Genomic DNA, 24,576 nt, shown 5'->3' with positions numbered 1-24,576 from the left:
AGAATATTAGGATCATTAATAGCAATAAATTATTATGTTTTTTAATCTAGATAATTACTTCACTGGTACCTAAAGGGTAGAGCATTTGTCTCATCCTCTTACAATAGCCTTTTAAAGCAATACTTTGTAAACCATAATATGAAAGAATATTAATAAGTTGAAACATGAAGATTAGATGAACAGACTCCTTCAACTAAAAAACAGTAACTTTTCTTAATGTCCTTCTTCACTGTGGCATCTGTCAAAATTACTTAACCTTTAGGTTATACCAATATAGTCTTGTTGAATTCACAAGTTGTTCCACCTGTGTAGACAACCTGAAGATTTGGGAAAGTACATAAGGTGCATTCTAAATTTTAAAATGTTCTATAAGGTATCATTTCCTAAAAATACTGCTATTCAGAAAACATCAAAGGACAGATCACTCTTATAACAATGTTCTTCACACAAACACTTTTCAGTGAACATCAGTTCAAAAACAGAGTAACTTATCTTTTATTAACGATTAATACTTTATCCTTATACTTAATCTGACGTATGTATAAAAATTTGAATAATGGATGTTTTAATAAAAAATAGAATCTGATAGTTCAAAAAGTTCATAAAAATTACAGGACTTCAGTGTGCCTAGCTAACTCTTGGATTAGAGCCAAGAAACTGCTGCTGCTGCTGCTAAGTCACTTCAGTCGTGTCCGACTCTGTGTGACCCCATAGACGGAAGCCCACCAGGCTCCCCCGTCCCTGGGATTCTCCAGGCAAGAACACTGGAGTGGGTTGCCATTTCCTTCTCCAATGTGTGAAAGTGGAAAGTGAAAGGGAAGTCGCTCAGTCGTGTCCGACCCTTAGCAACCCCACGGACTGCAGCCTACCAGGCTCCTCCATCCATGGGATTTTCTAGGCAATAGTACTGGAGCGGCTTGCCATTGCCTTCTCCGAGAGCCAAGAAACTAAGGAGGTTCAAAGTTAAGTATCAAGCACCACGTTGTACACCTTCAATAAACACAATTTTAAACTGTCCATTATACCTTAGTAGAGCAGAGGCAGGCAGGGAGAAACTTTTAAAAATGGTGAAGTTAAAAAAAAAGAAAGAAAGAAACCCAAGTCAAAACTGAAAGGCTGTGGAAAGGCTAAGTCTGCATCACTCAACGGCTGGCTATCGTCTATGTCTCCAACCCCAGTCAGTCATCTCAAAAATGCCATGAGTCACGGAAGTGACTTGGTTAAGAAGTACTGAATAATGGAATCTGAATAATGAAATCTATAATGAGAGTGCATGCTCTCCTATCAGTTCATCTTTCTACACACAGCAAAGCATATTTATTTACTTGTTTAATCTCTATGTATTGCCTGTAGCATTTCCAACTTTTCCCAAATAACCCTGCTCAAAGGGTATCAATAAAAATATTTTATATAAATATGGTATTTGAGATATGAAATGTCCCTTCTCCAAGAACTGAAAAGATTATGTATAATTTGAATTAATTTGTAAAAAGGGTATTTTCCATTTAGTCTGATTTCGCTAGTACACATAACTGGATATATTTTAATACACAACAGATCTTAGGTAGGTCATAGGATAAAATTATCTGACTAATGCTTTCTAGACCTGAATCCATTTTTTAAGACAAGGAGAATACTAATCATAGAAGTCAAGAACATTAAGCACATACCATATCTACCAAAATAAAATTTCCAAGCTAGTTTTAATTAAACATATAATTGGAATCTGAAATCCTTCTGAGAATAATTTGGTAAAAAAATTCATTTGTTTCTTACAAACTTAGTGTGAAGAAAAGCATACCTCCATTGAAGCACTGTAAAAATTTTTCTTTTGCTGACTGTTTTTCATGTATCAATTATATTAAGATTACCAAATAACCCTCAAAACAACCCTGTGAGATAGATACTATTTCCACCATTTTACAGGTAAGGAAACTGTATTTCAGAGTTTAAGTGAGGTGTCCAGCTTCAAACAGCTCAGAGATCAGAATCTGCTCCAAAGCCCCTGCCTTTTTATATCACCTTATTTCCCTATGCAGAAAAATGACAGTGATATTTAGACAAAATGCAAGATAATTAAGTCTTATGATTAAAATGATATAGTTTTGAAATTTTACAATTAATCAAATGCAAACCAGAGGAGCCAAGATTATTAAACTTTGCAAATCTGTAATCTGTAGTTATGTGTTGCTTAGAAAGGAATTTCATTTTTGAGGGGCATTACTCAGAAGTAATTTCTAAGAGTTTTAGTATGAAGAGTATTATAATGTGAGATTTATTCCTTGGTTTATTTTTTAGTTTTTATTGAAATGCATTTAATATACCATGTTGCATATTCCTTAGCTTACAAAACTGAACTACTGAAGATTTTTCTGTCTTCTAACACAGGGAATATGGGTTAGAAATTCCCTGAAATTCTATCTCGGTCAAATCAGTCCAATATAATTAAATCAACTGGCTAGAGACCCAAAACTAGTCCAGAGGATCATGGATTGAAACCAGTATCCATTTTAGCAATCTTGATATGACATCATCAAATGTTTCACAGATTATGAATTTTTCTACTGTATTCTATAGACAAATTAAAATATGTAAGTTTTTCAAAGTATAATCCATTGTGAATTGAGGCCCCAAATGGATAATATTAAAAGGATTATGATTCAAATCGGCCAAAGATTATTTGATAAATATCTTTCAATGTAAACTTCTAAATCACTAATTTTTTTCAAACTATAAATCACCTAACTGAGCTTTAGGGGTCAGCATCAGAAAAAGTATCAGAGGACTGGTCACACAGTAAAAGTATCTTTTTCCTGAAAATTTGGTTTAAAAAATTATCTATGTATGAATCGGTATATATTCTGTGCACAATTATTCATGTGTATTGCTTTTGTTCAGTCACATGGTTGTGTCCCACTCTTTGAGACTCCACGGACTGCAGCACGTCAGGCCTCCCTGTCCCTCACCATCTCCCGAAGTCTGTCCAAGTTCATGACCACTGTATCAGTGACACCATCCAGCCATCTCATCGTCTGATGCCCTCTTCTCCTTTTGCCCTCAATCTTTCCCAGCATCAGGGACATTTCCAATGAATTGGCTGTTCGCATCAGGTGACCAAAATAGTGGAGCTTCAGTATCTGTCCTTCCAATGAATATTCAGAGTTGATTTCCCTTACTACTGGTTTGATTGCCTTGCAGTCCAAGGGACTCTCAAGAGTCTTCTCCAGCATCACAAGTCAAAGGCATCAATACTTCGGCGCTCCGCCTTCTTTATGGTAGCTCTCCCAACCATACGTGACCACTGGGAAGACTATCATAGCCTTTACTATATGGACATCTGTCAGCAGACTGATGTCTCTGCTTTTTAACACATTGTCTAAGTTTGTCATAGCTTTCCTCCTAAGAAGCAATCGTCTTCTGGTTTCATGGGTATAGTCACCATCCACAGTGATTTTACACACCAAAAAGGAAATCTGTTACTGTTTCCCCTTTTCCCCTTCTATCTGCCATGAAGTAATGGGGCTGGATGCCATGATCTTAGTTCTTTAATATTTAGTTTTAAGCTGGCTCTTTCACTCTCTTCCTTCACCCTCATTAAGTGGCTCTTTAGTTCCTCTTTGCTTTCTGCCATTAGAGTGGTATCATCCACATATTTGAGGTTGTTGATGTTTCTCCCACCCATCTTGATTCCAACTTGTAATTCATCCAGCCAGGCATTTCTCATGATGTGCTCAGCGTATAGGTTAAATAAACAGGGTGACAGCAGACAGCACTGTCATATTCCTTTCTCAATCCTGAATTAATCAGTTGTTCCATACAGGATTCTAACTGTTGCTTGTTGACCTGCACACAGATTTCTCAAGAGACAGGTAAGATGGTCCGGTATTCCCATCTCTTTAAGACCTTTCCACAATTTATTATGATCCACACAGTCAAAGGCTTTAATATAGTCGATAAAACAGGTAGATGTTTTTCTGAAATTCACCTGCTTTCTCTATGATCCAGTGAATGTTGGCAACTTGATCTCTGGTTCCTCTCCTTTTCTAAACCTAGCTTGGACATCTGGAAGTTCTTTGGTTCACATACTGCTGAAGCCTAGCATGCAAGATTTTAAGTATGACCCTACCAGCATGGGAGACGAGTGCAACTATTATATTCATGTACATAACTATACGTATATATGTAATACCTGTGTTCTGTGTGCTTAGTCACTCAGTTGTGTCCGACTCTTTGTGATCCCACGGACTGTAGCCTGCCAGGCTCCTCAGTTCATGGGGATTCTCCAGGCAAGAATACTGGAGTGGGTTGCCATGCCCTCCTCCAGGGGATCTTCACAACCCAGGGATTGAACCCTGGTCTCCCACATTGCAGGCGGATTCTTTACAATCTGAGCCACTAGGGAAGCCCTACGGAATATAGAGTTGGATTATAAAGAAAGCTGAGCACTGAAGAAATGATGCTTTTGAACTGTGGTGCTGGAGAAGACTCTTGAGAGTCCCTTGGACTGCAAGGAGATCCAACCAGTCCATCCTAAAGGAGATCAGTCCTGAATGTTCACTGGAAGGAATGATGTTGAAGCTGAAACTCCAATACTTTGGCCACCTCATGCGAAGAGATGAATCATTGGAAAAGACCCCGATACTGGGAGGGATTGGGGGCAGGAGGAGAAGGGGACGACAGAGGATGAGATGGTTGGATGGCATCACCGACTCAATGGACATGAGTCTGAGTAAACTCTGGGAGCTGGTGATTGACAGGGAGGCCTGGCATGCTGCAGTCCATGGGGTTGCAAAAGACACGACTGAATGATTGAACTGAACTGCTAAAGAAAAAAATGCACTTTGTGGAATCGTAGGCTGCCCCAAAGTCTCCAGTGGTTCAAGCATCAAACCATCTTAAACTTTCAACTGAGAGACAAGCTCTAAGAAGTAAGGTATTATAGAAGAGAAAAGCAATGTTTTCATATCTGAGATACATAATTTAAAGTCACAGGGCAAATTCTCTGAATTGCAACCTATAGTTTAAAACTGAGATATTACCCATAAAGGCAACTTTATGTAGCTTAAATTAGGAAATTATTTATTTAACATTGGTTATTTTCCTGATGAGAATCTCTAATAAATATATTCCCAGCTTTCAACCACTTTAAACTTTTGAAATGTAACAGTTCTTACTCCCATTAGCAATCTAAAACAGTAGTAAGTTCATTTAAGAACATGAAGTTTTTTTTTCTATTAGACAACTATGATAAATCAAAACTTATGTGAGGTTTGACAGAAAACAACAAAATTCCATAAAGCAATTATCAAATAAATATATCCAAAGAAAACTTATAGAATATACTGAGTTGTTCAACCATTCAGAGTAAGAAAGTTTTCCATGTCCTCAAATATTGGACCAAAAATAAATGACAATCATGTCTAAAGGAAAACGATAAACAACACATTTATTAACACCTAAAGAAAGTATCTCCTAAAGTGCCCAATGCCCACATTAGCCTTTATCACCTAAAAGTCACTACTGCAACATTAATGTCAATAAATGGATTTATATAATGAACTAGAATTCAAGCATTTGTAGAAAACATTATACAGAATAAAATAGCCTATATTATGAAAGGTTTACTGTGTTAATTATAATCTTATAACAAAACCCAATTTCAAACACTTTCCTAGAAACTAAAACAAGGTCTCCATCTAATTAAGGACCACATTACGCAAAGAGATTTAAGACTTTAACTAATAATCTGAAAAAAGAAGTCAGAAAAACATAAACTTCAAGTTCTCTAGGTTATTTACATCATACTATGTTAATTTTTATTATATTTATAAAATAATAAAAGCATGTGACTTGTAAGTAATAAAAAACTAATAATCAGCAATAATTTTTAAAAATATAAAATGTTAATCACAAATAATTATTCTTACCTCTGAAGAATAATTATTCTTACCTCTGAACTATAATCATCTGCTGTGGTTGAAATTTCACTTTCTGGCTAAAAAAGAAAGCAAAAACTGATTATTTAAGATCTTTCTAAAACTCCCCTTCCAAATACTGTACTTTATTAGCCCATTACTATTGGTAACTTATTAAAGAAAACTCAAAAAATATCACTAAAAACCAAGAAAAAATTACGCAAGTAAAAAAATGCTACTCTGATTATGAATCATTATGGCTAAGTCACATCTAAAATTTATGACTAGATAATTTTCTAAGTATAAAAGTATCAAGATGCACTTTCACACAAGGTTTTTCACATACTACAAACCATTTCTAAGGAAAGAGGACCAAATAAGATATCATCCTTCTAATTCCGATATTTCGTTTAAATAAAACAGTCCTAAATTATAACTCAAAAAAGTTCAATTTCTTTAAGAGAAAGAATCATCAACCTTGGTGCTAGAAAATTAGTAACAAATTGAAGAAAATTACCAACTTTTGTTGTTATTAACACTGTTGCAGATTACAAAAAATTTTGAAACATTTCTACTTCATCCTTCAGTTCAGTTCAGTTCAGTTCAGTCGCTCAGTCGTGTCCGACTCTCCGCGACCCCATGAATCACAGCACGCCAGGCCTCCCTGTCCATCACCAACTCCCGGAGTACACTCAAACTCATGTCCACAGAGTCGGTGATGCCATCCAGCCATCTCATTCTCCGTCGTCCCCTTCTCCTCCCGCCCCCAACCTTTCCCAGCATCAGAGTCTTTTCCAGTGAGTCAACTCGTCTCATGAGGTGGCCAAAGTATTGGAGTTAGAAGTGAGTGGCTTTTCCAAGCTTCCCTCAGCTTGGAAGTACTAAGAAGAGTCAAGGAGAAAACCCAAATTTTCACTGCTTTCACTGTCTAAGAATCTAATTTTACAAGTGAGAAAAGAAACCTAGATATTTCCTTTTTTCATTCAACAAATACAAACCATACATGCAGTCAACATAGGAGCATCGAAATACATAAAACAAACACTAACAGATATAAAGGGAAAGACTGATGGAATATAATAACAGAAGACTTTAATGACCCACTGACATCAACAGACAGGTCTTCCAGCAGAAAATCAAAACACAATAGAGATCATAAATGACAGAACACAACAAGTAAACTTAATTGATATTTTCTGGATATTATATCTCCAAAATCAGACTGCTGCTGCTGCTAAGTCACTTCAGTCGTATCCGACTCTGTGCGACCCCAGAGACGGCAGCTCACCAGGCTCCCCCATCCCTGGGATTCTCCAGGCAAGAACACTGGAGTGGGTTGCCATTTCCTTCTCCAATGTGTGAAAGTGAAAAGTGAAAGTGAAGTCGCTCAATCATGTCCGACCCTTAGCAATCCCACGGACTGCAGCCTACCAGGCTCCTCCATCCGTGGGATTTTCCAGGCAAGAGTACTGGAGTGGCTTGTCATTGTCTTCTCCACCAAAATCAGACTACACATTCTTTTTAAAGCACATATAAGCATTCTCTAGGACAGACCACATACTAAGATACATGGTAACCTTGGACAAGGGACAGAGTTCCTTGGACAGCAAGGAGATCCAACCAGTCCATCCTGAAGGAAATCAGTCCTAAATATTCATTGAAAGGACTGATGCTAAAGCTGAAACTCCAATACTCTGGCCACCTGATGTGAAGAACCGACTCATTTGAAAAGACCCTGATGCTGGGAAAGATTGAAGGTGGAAGGAGAAGGGGATGACAGAGGATGAGATGGTTGGATGGCATCACCGACTCAATGGACACGAGTTTGAGGTAAGCTCCGGGAGTTGGTGATGGACAAGCCTGGCGTGCTGCAGCCCATGCATAGGGTCACAAAGAGTCAGACAAGACTAAGCAACTGAACTGAAGTGAAGCCTAAACATATTTAAGAGGACAGAAATTATTTCAAGCATCTTTTGTAATCACAAATCAGAAATCAACTCCATCTTTTTTATCACAACAGCATGAAACTAAAAATCAATCACAGAAAGATAAAAGGGAAAAAATGATTACAGGGAGACTAAACAACATGCTGACATAAAGCAGCAGATGGTAAGATTGAATATCTACATCTTAGGAATCAGTGAACTAATATGGACTGGAATGGGTGAATTTAATTCAGATGACTATTATATCTACTACTGTGGACAAGACTCCCTTAGAAGAAATGGAGTAGCCCCAGATACAACAAGAGAATCTGAAATGCAGTACTTGAGTGCAACCTCAAAAACAACAGAATGGTCTTGCTTCACTTTAAGACAAACCAACGAAAATCACAGTAAACCAAGTCCATGCCCCAACCTCTGACGCCGAAGAAGCTGAAGTTGAACAGGTCTATGAAGACCTATAAGACCTTCTAGAACTAACACCAAAAAAGATGTCCTTTTCATTACAGGGGACTGGAATGCAATAACAAGTCAAGAGATATCCAGAATAATGTGCAAGTCTGGCCTTGGTGTATGGCGCAAAGGCTAAGAATTTGTCAACAGAACACACTGGTCATACCAAACACTCTCCTCCAATAAGACAAGAGACAACTCTACACATGGCATCACCAGATGGTCAATACTGAAACCACGTGGATCATGTTCTTTGCAGCCAAAGGTGGAGAAGCTCTATATAGTCAGCAAAAGACCTGGAGCTGACTGTGGCTCAGATCATGAGCTCCTTATTGCAGAATTCAGGCTTTAATTGAAGAAAGTAGGGAAGACCACTAAGCCATTCAGGTATGATCTATATCAAATCCCTTATACGGTGGAGGTGATGAACAGATTCATGGGATTAGATCTAGTAGACAGAATGCCTGAAGAACTATGGACAGAAGTTCATAACACTGTACAGGAGGCAGTGACCAAAACCATCCCAAAGAAAAAAAGAAATGCCAAGAAGGCAAAGTGGTTGTCTGAGGAGGCTTTACAAGTAGCTGAGGAAAGACGAGAAGTGAAAGGCAATGGAGAAAGGGAAAGATATACCCAACTGAATGCAGAGTTCCAGAAAACAGCAAGGAGAGATAAGAAAGCCTTCTTAAGTGAATAATGCAAAGAAACAGAGGAAAATGACTGAATGAGAAAGACTAGAGATTTCTTCAAGAAAACTGGAGATCTCAAGAGAATACTGCATGCAAGGATGAGCATGATAAAGGACAGAAATGGTAAAGACCTAACAGAAGCAGAAGAGATTCAGAAGAGGTGGCAAGAATACACAGAAGATTTATACAAAATAGACCTTAATGACCCGTACAACCATGATGATGTGGTCACTCACCTAGAGCCAGACATCTAGGAGTGTGAAGTCAAGTGCACCTTACGAAGCATTACTACAAACAAAGCTAGTGGAGATGATGAAATTCCAACTGAGCTATTGAAAATCCTAAAAGATGATCCTGTTAAAATGCTGTGCTCAATATGTCAGCAAATTTGGAAAACTCAGCAGTGGCCACAGGAGTGTAAAAGGTCAGTTTTCATTCCAATCCCAAAGAAGGGCAATGTCAAAAAATGTTCAGACTTCCATACCATTGTGATCATTTCATATGCTAGGCAAGGTAATGCTCAAAATCACTCAAGCTAGGCTTCAGCAGTATGTGAACTGAGAACTTCTATATGTCCAAGCTGGGTTTCAAAGAGACAGAGGAACCACAGATTAAATTGCCAACATTTGCTGGATCATGGAAAAAGCAAGGGAGTTCCAGAAAAACATTTATTTCTGCTTCACTGACTACACTAAAGCATTTGACTGTATGGATCACAACAAACGGTGGAAAACTCTTAAAGAAATGGGAATACCAGATCCCAACACCTGTCTCCTGGGAAACCTACATGTAGGGCAGAAGCAACAGTTAGACCTGCACATGGAACAACTGACTGGCTCAAAATCAGTAAAGGAGTACATCAAGACTATATTGTCACCCCGCTTATTTAACTTATATTCAGAGCACATCATGTGAAATGCCAAGCTGGATGAATCACAACATAAAATCAAGACTGCTGGAAGAAATATCAACAACCTCAGATATGCAGATGATACCACTCTAATGGCAGAAAGCAAAGAGGAACTAAAGAACCTCTTGCAAGCTTAATTGTTCAGTCATTTCTGACTATTTGTGGACCCATGGACTGTAGCCCGCCAGGCTCCTCTGTACATGCAGTTCTCCAGGCAAGAATACTGGGTGGGTAGCCTTTCCTTCTCCAGGGGATCTTCACTACCCAGGGATTGAACCTGTGTCTCCTGCATTGGCAGGTGGGTTATTACCACTGAGTCACCAGGGAAGCCCCCAAAGAATCTCTTAATGAGGGTGAAAGAGGAAAGTGAAAAGGCTAGCTTGAAACTCAACATTCAAAAAACTAAGATCATGGCACCCAGTCCCATCACTTCGTGGTAAATGGAATGGGAAAAAGTGGAAGCTGTAACATTTTATTTTCTTGAAATCAAAAATCACTGTGGACGGTGACTGCAGCCATAAAAGTAAAAGACACTTGCTCCTCGGAAGGAAAGCTATGACAAATGTAGACAGCATCTTAAAAAGCAGAGACATCACTTTGTTGACAAAGATCCATGTAGTCAAAGATACGGTTTTTCCCACAGTCATGTACAGATGTGGAGCTGGATCATAACGAAGGCTGAGTGCCAAAGAATTGATGCTTTGGAATAGTGGTGCTCCTGAAGACTCTTGAGAGTCCCTTGGTCTACAAGGAGATCAAACCAATCAATCTTACAAGGAAATCAACCCTGAATATTACTGATGCTGAAGTTCCAATACATTGGCCACCTGATGTGAAGAGTTGACTCACTGAAAGAGTCCCTGATGCTGGGAAAGACTGAAGACAAAAGGAAAAGGGCACGGCAGAGGATGAGGTGATCAGCAGCATACCAACGCAGTGCACATGAGTTTGAGCAAATTCAGGGAGACAGTGAAGGACAGTGGAGCCTGGCGTGCTACAGTACATAGGGTCGCGAAGAGTCGGACACGACTTAATACTGAACAATAACAACAAAACAAAATGCTTCCAAAAAACCACTGGACTTCCCTGGTGATCCAGTGGTTAAGGATCAGCCTGTCAATGCAGGGGACACCGGAAAGATTTCACAGGCCGCAGGGCAACTAAGCCCGTGTGCTACAACTACTGAGCCTGTGTGTGCTCTGGAGCAAGAGACGCCACCACGGTGAGAAGCCCACGTGCTGCAACCACAGAGGAGCCCCCACTCGTTGTAAGGAGAGATGGCCCTTGCAGAGCAATGAAGACCGAGTGCAATCAAAAATAAACAAATTTTATTTTTTAAGAAAAGCAATGGCTCAATGATGAAATCAAAGAAGAAATTAAAAATACTTGAGACATCACTTCTTGGCCTTGGGCTAAGACCAAGTGTAAAAAAATACCTCAAGACAAATACAATCACCACACAACCGATGAGACACAGCAAAAGCAGGCCTAAGAGGGAAGTTCACAGTGACACGTCTTCCTCAAAAAAACAAGAAATTTCTCAAGGAAACAACCTACCACCTAAAGGAATAAGGAAAAGAAGAAAAGCAAAGCCTAAAATCAGCAAAAGGAAGGAAACAGTAAAGATCAGAAATAAAATAAATAAAATAGAATTTTTAAAAATAGAAATAAAACCAAGAGCCGTTTTTTTGAAGGGACACAATTGACAAACCTCTGGCATGGATCAGCAAGAAGAGAAAGGACCCAAATAAAATAAGAAATGAAAGCGGAAAATAACAACTGACACCACAGAAACACAAAAAACCTTAAGAGAATACTATCAACAATTATATGCCAACAAACTGGACAACCTAGAATAGACCAGATCCTAGAATGATACAGCCCACCAAAACTGAATCAAGACAGAGAATTTGAACAGACTTATCTCCAGAAGTCAAACAGTACCTGTTAATTAAAAAAAAAAAAAAACAACAAACCACTCCTGCAAACAAGTTGGATGGCTTCACTGGGGAATTGGTAAACAAAGTATTTATACCAATCCTTCTCAAACTCTTCCAAAAGATTAAAAGGGAGGGAACACTCCCAAAGTGTTCATCATATGAAGCCACCATTACCTTTATTTTTTTTTTAATATCCCCAACGAAAGATACAAATAAGAAAATTACAGGAAATACCTTTGATGAATTGCCTTGCCCAAGGGATACAAAGGGAACTTTTCATGCAAAAATGGGCACAATAAAGGACAGAAATGGAAGGGACCTAACAGAAGTAGAAGACATTAAGAAGAGGTGACAAGAATACACAGATCTTCACAACCAAGATAATCATGATGTTGTGATTATGTGATTACCAGCCTAGAGCCAGACATACCAGAATGCGAAGACAAGTGGGCCTTAGGAAGAAACACTACAATCAAAGCTAGTGGAGGTGATGGATTTCCAGTTGAGCTATTTCAAATCCCAAAAGATGATGCTGCGAGAGTGCTGCACTCAATATGCCAGCAAATTTGGAAAACTCATTAGTGGTCACAGGACTGGAAAAGGTCAGTTTTCATTTCAATTCCTAAGAAAGGCAATGCCAAAGAATGCTCAAACTACCGCACAACCGGACTCATCTCACACGCTAATAAAGTAAAGCTCAAAATTCTCCAAACTAGGCTTCAACAGTACATGAAAAGTGAACTTCCAGATGTTCAAGCTGGATATAGAAAAGGCAGAGGAACCAGAGATCAAATTGCCAACATCCACTGGATCACGGAAAAACTAAGAGAGTTCCACAAAAATATCTACTTCTGCTTTATTAACTATGCCAAAGCCTTTGACTGTGTGGATCACAATAAACTGTGGGAAATTCTGAAAGAGATGGGAATACCAGACCACCTGACTTGCCTCTTGAGAAACCTGTATGCAGGTCAGGAAGCAACAGTTAGAACTGGACATGAAACAACAGACTGGTTCCAAATAGGAAAAGGAGTACATCAAGGCTGTGTATTGTCACCCTGCTTATTTAACTTATGTGCAAAGTACATCATGAGAAACACTGGGCTGGATGAAGCACAAGCTGGAATCAAGACTGCCAGAAGAAATATCAATAACCTCAGATACGCAGATGATACCACCCTTATGGCAGAATGTGAAGAAGAACTAAAAAGCCTCTTGACGAAAGTGAAAGAGGAGAGTGAAAAAGTTGCCTTAAAACTCAACATTCAAAAAACTAAGATCATGGCATCTGGTCCCATCACTTCATGGCAAATAGATGGGGAAACAGTGGAAACAGTGGCTGACTACTTTATTGCGCTCCAAAATCACTGCAGATGGTAACTGCAGCCATGAAATTAAAAGACGCTTGTTCTTTGGAAGAAAAGTTTGACCAACCTAGACAGCATATTTAAAAAGCAGAGACATTACTTTGCCAACAAAGGTCCGTCTAGTCAATGCTATGGTTTTTCCAGTAGTCATTTACGGATGTGAGAGTTGGACTATAAAGAAAGCTGAGCACCGAAGAATGGATGCTTTTGAACTGTGGTGTTGGAGAAGACTCTTGAGAGTCCCTTAGACTGCAAGGAGATCCAACCAGTCCATCTTAAAGGAAATCAGTCCTGAATATTCATTGGAAGGACTGATGTTGAAACTGAAACTCTAATACTTTGGCTACCTGATGTGAAGAACTGACTCATTGGAAAAAACCTTGATGCTGAGAAAGATTGAAAGCAGGAGAAGGGGATGGCAGAGGATGAGATGGTTGGATGTCATCACCGACTCAATGGACATGAATTTGGGTGAACTTAGGCAGCTGGTGATGTACAGGGAGGACTGGTGTGCTTCAGCCCATGGGGTCACAAAGAGTCGGACACAACTGAGCGACTGAACTGAACTGACCTTTGATGAATATAAATTTAAAAATTCTCAACAAAACAAGCAAACCAAACCCACTAACACATTAAAAAGGACCATGCATCATGTTCAAGTTGAGTTCATCCCAGGTTCACAAGGATGGTTCAACAGACGCAAATCAATTAATGTGATACACCACATCACAGAAAAAAGTCAAAAAACGTATAAGCTTCTCAACAGATGCAGAAAAAGCATCTGATATAATTCAACATCCATTCTTTCATATTGGATTATATTGGATTATAGTTTATTAACAATGTTGTGTTAGTTTCAGATATTCAGCACAGTGTTTCAGTTATATTAATACAAACCGACGTATCCATTCTTTCTCAAGTTCTTTCCCATTTAGTTTATTAGAGAATATTCAGCAGAGTTCCCTGTGCTATACTTTAGGTCCTTGTTGGTTATTTTAAGTGTAGCAGAGTGTACACATCAATCTCAAACTCTATCTATTCCTTCCCCTCACACCAGTCAGAATGGCCATCATCACAAAGTCTACAAACAAAAAACGTAGCAGTGTGTGGAGAAACGGGAACCCTCCTACATTTTATGTGATAAAAGTAAATTGGTATAGATACTATGGAGAACCATATGGAGGTTCCTTAAAAAATTAAAAATAGAGCTACCATAAGATCCAGTAATACCACTTCTGAGCATATAACTGCAGAAAACCGTGGTTCAAAGGATACATACACTCCCATGTTCACTGCAGTGACAACAGCCAAGACATGGAAGCAACCTAAATGTCCACTGACAGAGGGATGAATAAAGAAGATCTGGCCAGTCAGTTCAGTCGCTCAGTCGGGTCTGACTCTTTGTGACCCCACGGACTGCAGCACGCCAGGCCTCCCTGTCCATCACCAACTCCCAGAGCTTGCTCAAACTCATGTCCATCGAGTCGGTGATGCCATCCAGCCATCTCATTCTCTGTCATCCCCTTCTGCTTCTGCCCCCAATCCCTCCCAGCATCAGGGTCATTTCCAACGAGTCAGTTCTTCACATCAGGTGGCCAAAGTATTGGATTTTCAGCTTCAGCATCAGTCCTTCCAATGAACAACCAGGATTGATCTCCTTTAGGATGGCCTGGTTGGATCTCCTTACAGTCCAAGGAACTCTCAAGAGTCTTCTCCAACACCACAGTTCAAAAGCATCCATTCTTTGGTGCTCAGCTTTCTTTATAGTCCAACTCTCACATCCATACATGACTACTGGAAAAACCATAGCTTTGACTAGACAGATGTTTGTTGGCAAAGTAATGTCTCTGCTTTCTACTATGCTGTGTAGGATGGTCAGAACTTTTCTTCCAAGGAGCAAGCGTCTTTTAATTTCATGGCTGCAGTCACCATCTGCAGTGATTTTGGAGCCCAAGAAAATAAAGTACATATATGTAATGGAATATTACTCAATCACTAAGAAGAAAGAAAAAATGCCCTCTATGCCAACACTGATGGACCTGGAGATTATTATACTAAGTGAAGTTCAGTTCAGTTCAGTTCAATCGCTCAGTCGTGTCCGACTCTCCGCGACCCCCTCTCCGCGACCCCATGAATCACAGCACGCCAGGCCTCCCTGTCCATCACCAACTCCAGGAGTTCACTCAATTAGAGAAAGACAAATACCATATGATGTCAGTTTTATGTATAACCTAAAAAAATGATACAAATGAATTATTTACAAAACAGAAACAGATTCATAGACTTAGTGATTATATTTGGTATATTCTGACTGGTATGAGGTGCTATCTTACTATAGTTTTGATTTACATTTCTCTAATAATTAGTGATGCTGAGCATTCTTTCATGTGCCTCTTAGCCATCTGTATATCTTCTTTGAAGAAATGTCTATTTAGTCCTTTGCCTAGCTTTCAATTGGTTTGTCTTTTTGATATTGAGCAGAATGAGCTGTTTATAAATTTTGGATATTAATCCCTTATTGGTCACATTATTTACAAACATTTTCTCCCATTCTGTATTTTGTCTTTTTGTTTTGTTTATGGTTCCCTTTGCTGTGCAAAAGCCCCTGTGCTTATTTAGGTCCCATTTGCTTATTTTTCCTTTTATTTCCATTCCTCTAGGAAACATATAGAAAAATATATTGCTATAATCTATGTCAGTTTCTGCCTACATTGTTCTCAGTTTTATAGGAACCAGTCTAATATTCAGGGTCTTTAATCCATTTTGAGTTTATTTTTGTGCAATACTCATTCATGATAAAAGCTCTTATCAAGTTGGTATAACAGGAACAGATGTCAACATAATTAAAGCTATTTATGACAAACCCATAGCCAACATAATACTTAGATGATTATTATATGATCCAGCAATCACACTCTTGGGCATATATCTAAAGAAAACTCGAATTCAAACAGATACATGCATCCCTAATGTTCACTGCAGCACTATTTACCATAGCCAAGACCCAGAAGCAACCTAAGTGTCCATCACCAGAAAAATGGATAAAGAACTGATATACACACACATACATAGATAACAGAATATTATTCAACCATAAAAAGTGAAATAATACCATTTGCAGAAACATGGATGGATCTAGAGATTAACACCAAAAGAAGAAAGTCAAACAAAGAAAGACAAAAATCACATATATCACTTTAAAAATGACACAAATGAACTTATTTACAAAATAGAAGCAAACTCATAGACACAGAAAACAAACATGGTTACCAAAGAAGGCAGGAGAGAGAAATTAGAAGTTTGAGTTTAGCAGATACAATCTACTATATATAAAACAGATAAAAAACAGGTCCTACTGTGTAGCACACAGAATTATATTTTATACCTTGTAATAAACCACAGTGGAAAAAATATTAAAAAGTATACATAAATATATATGTGTATATATATGTATAACTGAATCACTTTGCTGTATACCAGAAACTATACAACACTGTAAATTAGCTACACTTCAATGTAAAAAAAATTTGACTCATGCGTTCCACCCAGACCAACTGAATTAGAAATCTGCATTTTAAAAAGATCGCACACAAGATCTATATATCATGCATACACACTGAAGTCTGAAGATTATTCCTTCAAAATGGGGAAAGATACCAAAGTACCTGTCCAATGACCCCTCCCAAAAAAAAACACCCAAAAAACAAAACAACAACTAAACAAAGAAACCAAAACCCATAAACAACCAAATATGAACCATCACGGTCTCCCTTCTCACCTACACTTAGAGAAATTTTACTCAGCTCTCAAGACCAAGTTTCAAGTCCATCTCCTCACTGATGTAGTAACTGATGCCAGGAACAGAAATAATAAGCTTACTCCTATTCTAAAATCCTGTAACTGACTTACAGGCCCTCTTTTAAATCTAATATACTTTCATGATGTATGCCCTCTTGGTTTGTTCACTCACTAAAGTCTTTTAAATGGACTACTGATTAAATGCATATTGTGTACTAAGAACTGTGCTGCTGAGGATAAAATGGTGAACAGGACACTCTGCACTTGAAATGCTAAAATTCCAGTGAAGGGCCCAGGTATTGATTTGTCCAGCAGAAAATGAAAATATTTTCCAAATCAAGTCAAGCACCACAGGTGTTATATTTTATTACATAAAAGATCCAGACTTCAACAAAAAATTATACAGAAAAAGGAAAATATGGCCCATACACAAGAAAAACTAGTCAGTAGAAACTGTCCCCAAGGAAACATAGATATTGCACCTATTAGACAAAGATTTTAAGTTACATATTTCTTAAAAAGTCACATAAATGGAGGAAACAATGCCTAAAAAACTAAAGAAAATTATAAGCACAATGCCTCACTAAATAGGGAATATTAAAGAAAAAAGAACATATAAAAAACCAAACAGAAATTCTAAAGTTAAAAGTAAAATAACTGAAATGTAAAATTCACTAGAGGGGTTTAACAGCAGATCTGAGGAACAAGAAGAATCAGCAAATTTCAAAAAAGTTCAACTGAAATTACCCAGTTTGAGGGAAAAAAAAAAAAGAATTTTTAAAAAAAAGAACAGGGACTTTCCTGGTGGTCCAGCGGTTAACAATTCGCCTTGCGATGGAGGGGGCACGGGTTCAGTCCCTGGTCAGGGAAACTGAGATCCCACATGCTGTGAGGCCACCAAGCCCGTGCACCCTCGAGTCTGTGCGAGGCAACTGGGGAGTTGCATGCCACAGCAAAGAAGCCTGCGTCATGAAACCACAACCCGGCGCAACCAAGTAAATAAAGAGAACAGGTCACCAAAGGTCTGTGCAACTATACCAAACATACGAACATACGCACAATGGAGATGCAGAAGGAGAGGGTCAGAAAGAGCACTGGAAGGTATAATGACTGAAAACTTACCAAATTTGATGAAAAACATTCATGTATCCAAAATGCTCAAAAAACTCTAACAGGAAAAACTCAGTAAGACCCACTTCTATGATGAACACCAAATCTCTATGACATCTCCGACTCTTGACTGAAGCCTATACATCTAAACCCTATTTCCAGCTAAGTATGCCAGCGCACAAACCACATCATAATCATCATGCCTTGGCCAACACTCTTCCTCCTAAGCATCCCACAGTTCTCAAAGCTCGGTCTTAGCTGGAGGACCACCATTCCACCCACCACCCAATCCACTCTTAACCTCTCCCTCATCTCCTTATTCTCAGAAATTCCATCATGAATGGACGGAAGAAAATTAGCATTTACTGAGGAAAACTTCCGATGGGCCAGGTGTAATCTCCCCTGCTTCACCTTTACCAACACCCTATCGGGATCACTTGCATATCCATTTAAAACTAAACTATTTAAAACACATCACACTGTTTCATGTCTTTGAGAATGCTGATTCTTTAGCACAAAGGTTGTCTGTTCTACTTCTTTGCCTCTAGCTAATTTTAACTCACACTTCAAGACCTGGTTCTATTATCTCTTCCAGGAAACTTTCCCAAGTAACACACACAAAAGACCAATTTGGGGATTCCCCCAAATCATGGCACTTTAGGGCACCATATGCATTGCTGTTAGCACAGGTCTCATCAGACTATTTAACCTGTCTTACATCTACCTTCCCCACTAGAATGACCTTCTTAAAGTACAGAGACTGTCATATTTATCTTTGTATCCTTCGTGCTCAATCTTTGGTGTATTACAGTTGCTCAATAAATGTGTGTTGAATCAAGCTCACAAAAATCACACAGGATACTAATGCATGATGTTATTACAATAACTTTACACTTAGAATGCTTGTATCTAAAAATCCGGATGAATACTTACTTCAACAGAGAAGACCTGGTCACATTTAACTATTTCTCCACTGTGTAGAGTTCTCGTTACTGTGGATTCAGGAGCCACGGCTGTTCCTGATCTCTGAGAATTATCTACACACATCTCATCACTCTGTGACTGCTCAATGCTTACAGCATGGTACGCTGACGCGTCATGTTTACTGCTTGAAGTTTTTCTCTTTTTTTTCTGCTTCTTAGGATTCTGCCCATCAGACTGAGCTTTCCTTTGTCGAAACTGGGCAAGCTACAGAAAAAAAAAAAAATCATTATTGTCAAAGATAATTTTTCTTTATCACCACTAAGAAAAAAGTAGCTTTGGAGTCATTTTCTTTAAAGGATCAACCCATCACTAAAATGATGATAAAATAAAGGACAATGAATGCTGTCTTTAATATAAGAATGACTGCTGAATTGCAAATAAAGCAGGTATTTCTGAAGGAACACTATTCAAATATTGAGAAGAACTGAAAATACCATGTCTAAAGAAAGAAAGTAGCCCAGAGCTGGGGAGAATAAAACGAACAAAAAACAAGTGCCCTCATTCACTGTTCAGTAAAACTATATAATCTCTGGATATGAGATTATATGAAAATACTGCAAATCTAAATGCATTTGCTCTGTGGAATTTCTGCAAATTCTACTTACGTATTCTAGTAAATGTAATTATTTCATCCAAAAAGCTCTGGCTATACAAATGATCAATATGGCCTTATTTATAGTGGGAAAAAATTATAAATATTTTTATCAATACTACTGTATCAAACAATAGTACCTCCCAGCCCTTAACCATTTGCATACCATCTTCAGGGTTTTTGCCATATTCCAATTGTCACCTAGACTTACCATTTACTTAATATGTTTTAACTAGTGTAGCTTTCTTATTCAGATTTATTTTAAAAGGAGACTTTGAATCCTAACATAAATTAAAAGACAATGTCATTTGATTAAAAAAAAATAGAAACAAAAATGAATACAATAAAAAATAAAACTATATTATTAAAATTTTGGCTGGACATTGCTGAAGGTTCTAAGAGAAACAGACAAGTGTTAGAGGGCTGCTATGCATCTGTTAGTGCCAGACAGACTCTCGGCTTGTCATAAGCAGATAGATTGAAAGAAGCCTGGAAAGTAGTTAACCTTTTTTTAAAAAAAAAATACTATCTACTGTTATTTACTTAATACTAGATCAACAACATATTACCTGAAATATCTTATCACTATCGAAATCAGAAGTATAGATTACACACTTTGGCCAACACTGGATTAATTAAAATAATACTAATGTAAACCATTATTAATATTAAAATATTAATGCAAATAATTATTAATAAATGTTTATGACACAGCAGTAGGTATAATAAAATAATCTTTTTTAGTAAGAGGAAAATTATGCGCATCTCTTTTAACAAAGATAAGAGAGGCCTCGGCTCTTAGCCTTCAACAATGATATCTATCTTAAATTTTAATAACATTATATAATAATGGATATAATTATGGCATGGATAAACACTGGAAGAATATAACTATAACAACTTTGGTTTATCTTTAGAGATTACAGCTATTTTTCCTTAGGCTCACATGAAATTTCCATTTTGCTACAGTAAATTTTCTAAATTTTATATGAAGCATTACCACTTCCTAAATTTAATTTGAACTCAGTCATTATGAAAGAAAAGTATAAGAACAAAAAATGTAAACCCTTTTGCCATAAAAAGAGGGAACAGATGAACATATTAATACATAAAAGAGAACAATTACAAAGATGGTCAGTAAATGTCTTAGGATATAAAGTATTAAAGAAATCTTGATAATATTTGTATCATTAACTATCAAATTATGTGACAGATATTAGAATAACATATAGCATATGTTATACTTTTGTTTGCTGTAGATAAAAAAAAGTTAATAGATAGGTACTATTTACTTAACAAATGTCTGATTAATAAGTGAGAAATATCTAATCAGTGACCTTGTAGTACATAAAAATACATCACATTTAAAAATTTTCCCCAGCTGTTTAGCACCTATTCAGTTATTCTGCTACCTGCTTAAGGAACAGATTCAAGACCAGTTGCCTCTATTTGTACATTATTAAGCTGCTGGAATGCACTTAAACTACTCTGGATAGGAAATTCATTCTTAAAAATAAATCAAGTGAAACACTATTACATATTATCTGTAAATAGAATCAGAAGTTTAGGCATATCATTTTAAAAGGATTCCTCAGAAAGAATACAAAAGCAAAAAAGGTGTTAATAAAGACATTCTTGATATTTTAAAAAAATATTCAGAATAATCTCACAATTTGTATGGAAATACAAAAAACCTCGAATAGCCAAAGCAATCTTGAGGAACAAGAATGGAGCTGGGGGAATTAACCTGCCGGACTTCAGGCTCTACTACAAAGCCACAGTCATCAAGACAGTATGGTACTGGCATAAAGACAGAAATATAGATCAATGGAACAAAACAGAAAGCCGAGATAAATCCACGCACCTATGGACACCTTATCTTTGACAAAGGAGGCAAGAATATAAAATGGAGAAAAGACAGTCTCTTTAACAAGTGGTGCTGGGAAAACTGGTCAGCCACTTGTAAAAGAATGAAACTAGAACACTTCCTAACACCATACACCAAAATAAACTCAAAATGGATTAGAGAGCTAAATATAAGACCAGAAACTATAAAACTCCTAGAGGAGAACGTAGGCAAAACACTCTTCGACATAAATCACAGCAGGATCCTCCAAGACCCACCTCCCAGAATATTGGAAATAAAAGCAAAAATAAACAAATGGGACCTAATTAAAATCAAAAGCTTCTGCACAGCAAAGGAAACTATAAGCAAGGTGGAAAGACAGCCTTCAGAATGGGAGAAAATAATAGCAAATGAAGCAACTGATAAAGGATTAATCTCCACAATATACAAGCAGCTCCTGCAGCTCAATTCCAGAAAAATAAACGACCCCATCAAAAAATGGGCCAAAGAACTAAACAGACATTTCTCCAAAGAAGACATAAAGATGGCTAACAAACACATGAAAAAATGCTCAACATCCCTCATAATCAGAGAAATGCAAATCAAAACCACAATGAGATACCATTTCACACCAGTCAGAAGGGCTGCTATCCAAACGTCTACATGCAATAAGTGCTGGAGAGGGTGTGGAGAGAAGGGAACCCTCTTACACTGTTGGTGGGAATGCAAACTAATACAGCCACTATGGAGAACAGTGTGGAGATTCCTTAAAAAACTGGAAATAGAACTGCCATACGACCCAGCAATCACACTCCTGGGCATACACATCGAGGAAACCAGAATTGAAAGAGACACATGTACTCCAATGTTCATCGCAGCACTGTTTATAATAGCCAGGACATGGAAGCAACCTAGATGTCCATCTGCAGACGAATGGATAAGAAAGCTTTGGTACATATACACAATGGAGTATTACTCAGCCATTAAAAAGAATGCATTTGAACCAGTTCTAATGAGGTGGATGAAACTAGAGCCTATTATACACAGTGAAGTAAGCCAGAAAGAAAAACACCAATACAATATACTAACGCATATATATGGAATTTAGAAAGATGCAAATGATAACCCTGTATACGAGACAGGAAAAGAGACACAGATGTATAAAACAGTCTTTGGGACTCTGTGGGAGAGGGTGAGGGTGGGATGGTTTGGGAGAATGGCATTGAAACATGTATATTATCATATGTGAAACGAATAGCCAGTTCAGGGTCGATGCATGTTACAGGATGCTCGGGGCTGGTATGCGGGGATGACCCAGAAGGAGGATAAGGGGAGGAGGGAGGTGGGAGGGGGATTTGGGAGGGGGAACTCATGTACACCCGGGGCGGATTCATGTCAATGTATGGCAAAACCAACCAATATAATATTGTAAAATAATTAGCCTCCAATAAAAAAAAAAAGAACAATTCCTTAACACAATAAAAAAATTTTTTTTTCAGACAGCAGAGGATATCAGGACAAAGATGAAGATTCTATTTGAAATTCTATCTCTGTAGGGTTATATATAATATTTATACTTTATGGTTACACACACAAATACATAACAAAAGAAAATGTTTGTTAAAATAAAGCACTATATAAAGATTTTAAAAACCAAACAAACCTCTGTCTGAAACAACAGTATCCATTATTAAATGAACCTAGTGAAAAAGTCAATAAAAGATACGGAATAAAAGTAAAATGGTTTTATTACTCTGTTTAGAACTAATCACTTCTAAGGACAAAAAATTACCAAACACTGTTTCAGGTCTATGTGATTGATTAAATGAAGTCACATTATTTTTTCACAACAATTAAACAAAAGGTAAACTCTATGAAGGTAAGAACTTTTGTTCACTGCTATATATTCAAAACCTAGAGTAGTACTCAATAAAGGTTGAGTGGAAAAAAGATAATGCATTTTTTTTTTTTACAAACAGTTAACACTGAGGAATCATTTTAAGCACTGTTCCACAGAACCTAAGAACAAAGATGATATAAAAGATTCCATTACCTAAAAAAGTTCCATGGTCTCAGAATTCAAAGTGGTAATTAAATGAATTAAAACAAAATATCCCCTCTCACAATAATCTCTCTACTCCACTAAACAAATAGAAAAACCAAACAAACAACAAAATTAAATTCTCAGAAAAATAATACCCATAATAGCCTTTTAGGAAAACTCCTGTTTTGTAAAACATTAGAAAGAAAACAGGATCACATCATAAATAGCTATCAAAGTTATTTTTTATCTTAAACCTGAAAAATGGCAGATAAGCAAAAATCAGAAACTCTATTCAATTGCTAATCATCTGATACTGAAATGATACACTTTATATTACTGGAAAAACATTTATTCTAAAACATGCTGGAAATTCAGACTACAGCCATCTGTGTTTCTCATTTGGAAGCCAAATATAAAAATGTTAACATATGTAGGCATAGAAATAGCTGCAAGATTTACTGGAAAGATTATGTCCATATACACTTGTCTTTCAAAACTAATTCAGATCTCAGGCAAATGTCTTACCCTAACCAGAACACAAATAAATGATTCAATAAAAATGACTAAGAATTTATTCCATAAACTCAGTTTTTATTTATAAATGAATATTCTCAATAAAACAAGGAGATTTTAAAATGCTGTTAAAAAATGTTAAGTTTCTATAAATGTCACTTCAAAAAAAGTACTAACTGGAACTGGTTTTATTTTTTGAGTCTTTGTCAGATATGCATGTGCAAGGCAGTAAGCCAGGTATAAGTCAAAACATCCAGTCCTAACTGTAGGCTCTTTTAGTCAAGGCCAGTGTTCTCGCCTGGAGAGTCCCGTGCACAGAGGAGCCTGGTGGGCTGCCGTCCACGGGGTCGCACAGAGTCGGACATGACAGAAGCGCCTTAGCAGCAGCAGCAGCCTAATATTTCACTGAGCTGTGAGAAACGAGAAACGTTAGCGTACAATTTTGTACACTCCACAGTCCTATATATCTATA

At 37.4% G+C, this 24,576-nt stretch overlaps 1 protein-coding gene across 4 annotated transcripts in view; it reads right to left on the bottom strand.

Annotated features, from left to right (window-relative positions):
• Nucleotides 1-24,576, bottom strand: part of AKAP9 (A-kinase anchoring protein 9) — a 176,186-nt gene that overhangs the window by 131,288 nt on the left and 20,322 nt on the right. For all 4 annotated transcript variants that reach the window (XM_055420403.2, XM_055420407.2, XM_055420415.2 and 1 more), the window contains exons 2-3: nucleotides 19,059-19,313; nucleotides 5,951-5,995 (exon numbers count right to left, since the gene is read on the bottom strand). In XM_055420403.2, coding sequence (XP_055276378.2) covers nucleotides 5,951-5,995; nucleotides 19,059-19,313 — 300 coding nt within the window. The remainder of the gene's footprint in view (nucleotides 1-5,950; nucleotides 5,996-19,058; nucleotides 19,314-24,576) is intronic.

This window comes from Moschus berezovskii, chromosome 3, assembly GCF_049115385.1.
Source record: "Moschus berezovskii isolate FMDL1 chromosome 3, NW_MosBer_1.0, whole genome shotgun sequence".
Taxonomy (NCBI): Eukaryota; Metazoa; Chordata; class Mammalia; order Artiodactyla; family Moschidae; genus Moschus; species Moschus berezovskii.
Note: the sequence above shows the minus strand (reverse complement) of the source record. Positions and strands in the feature narration are given on the sequence as shown.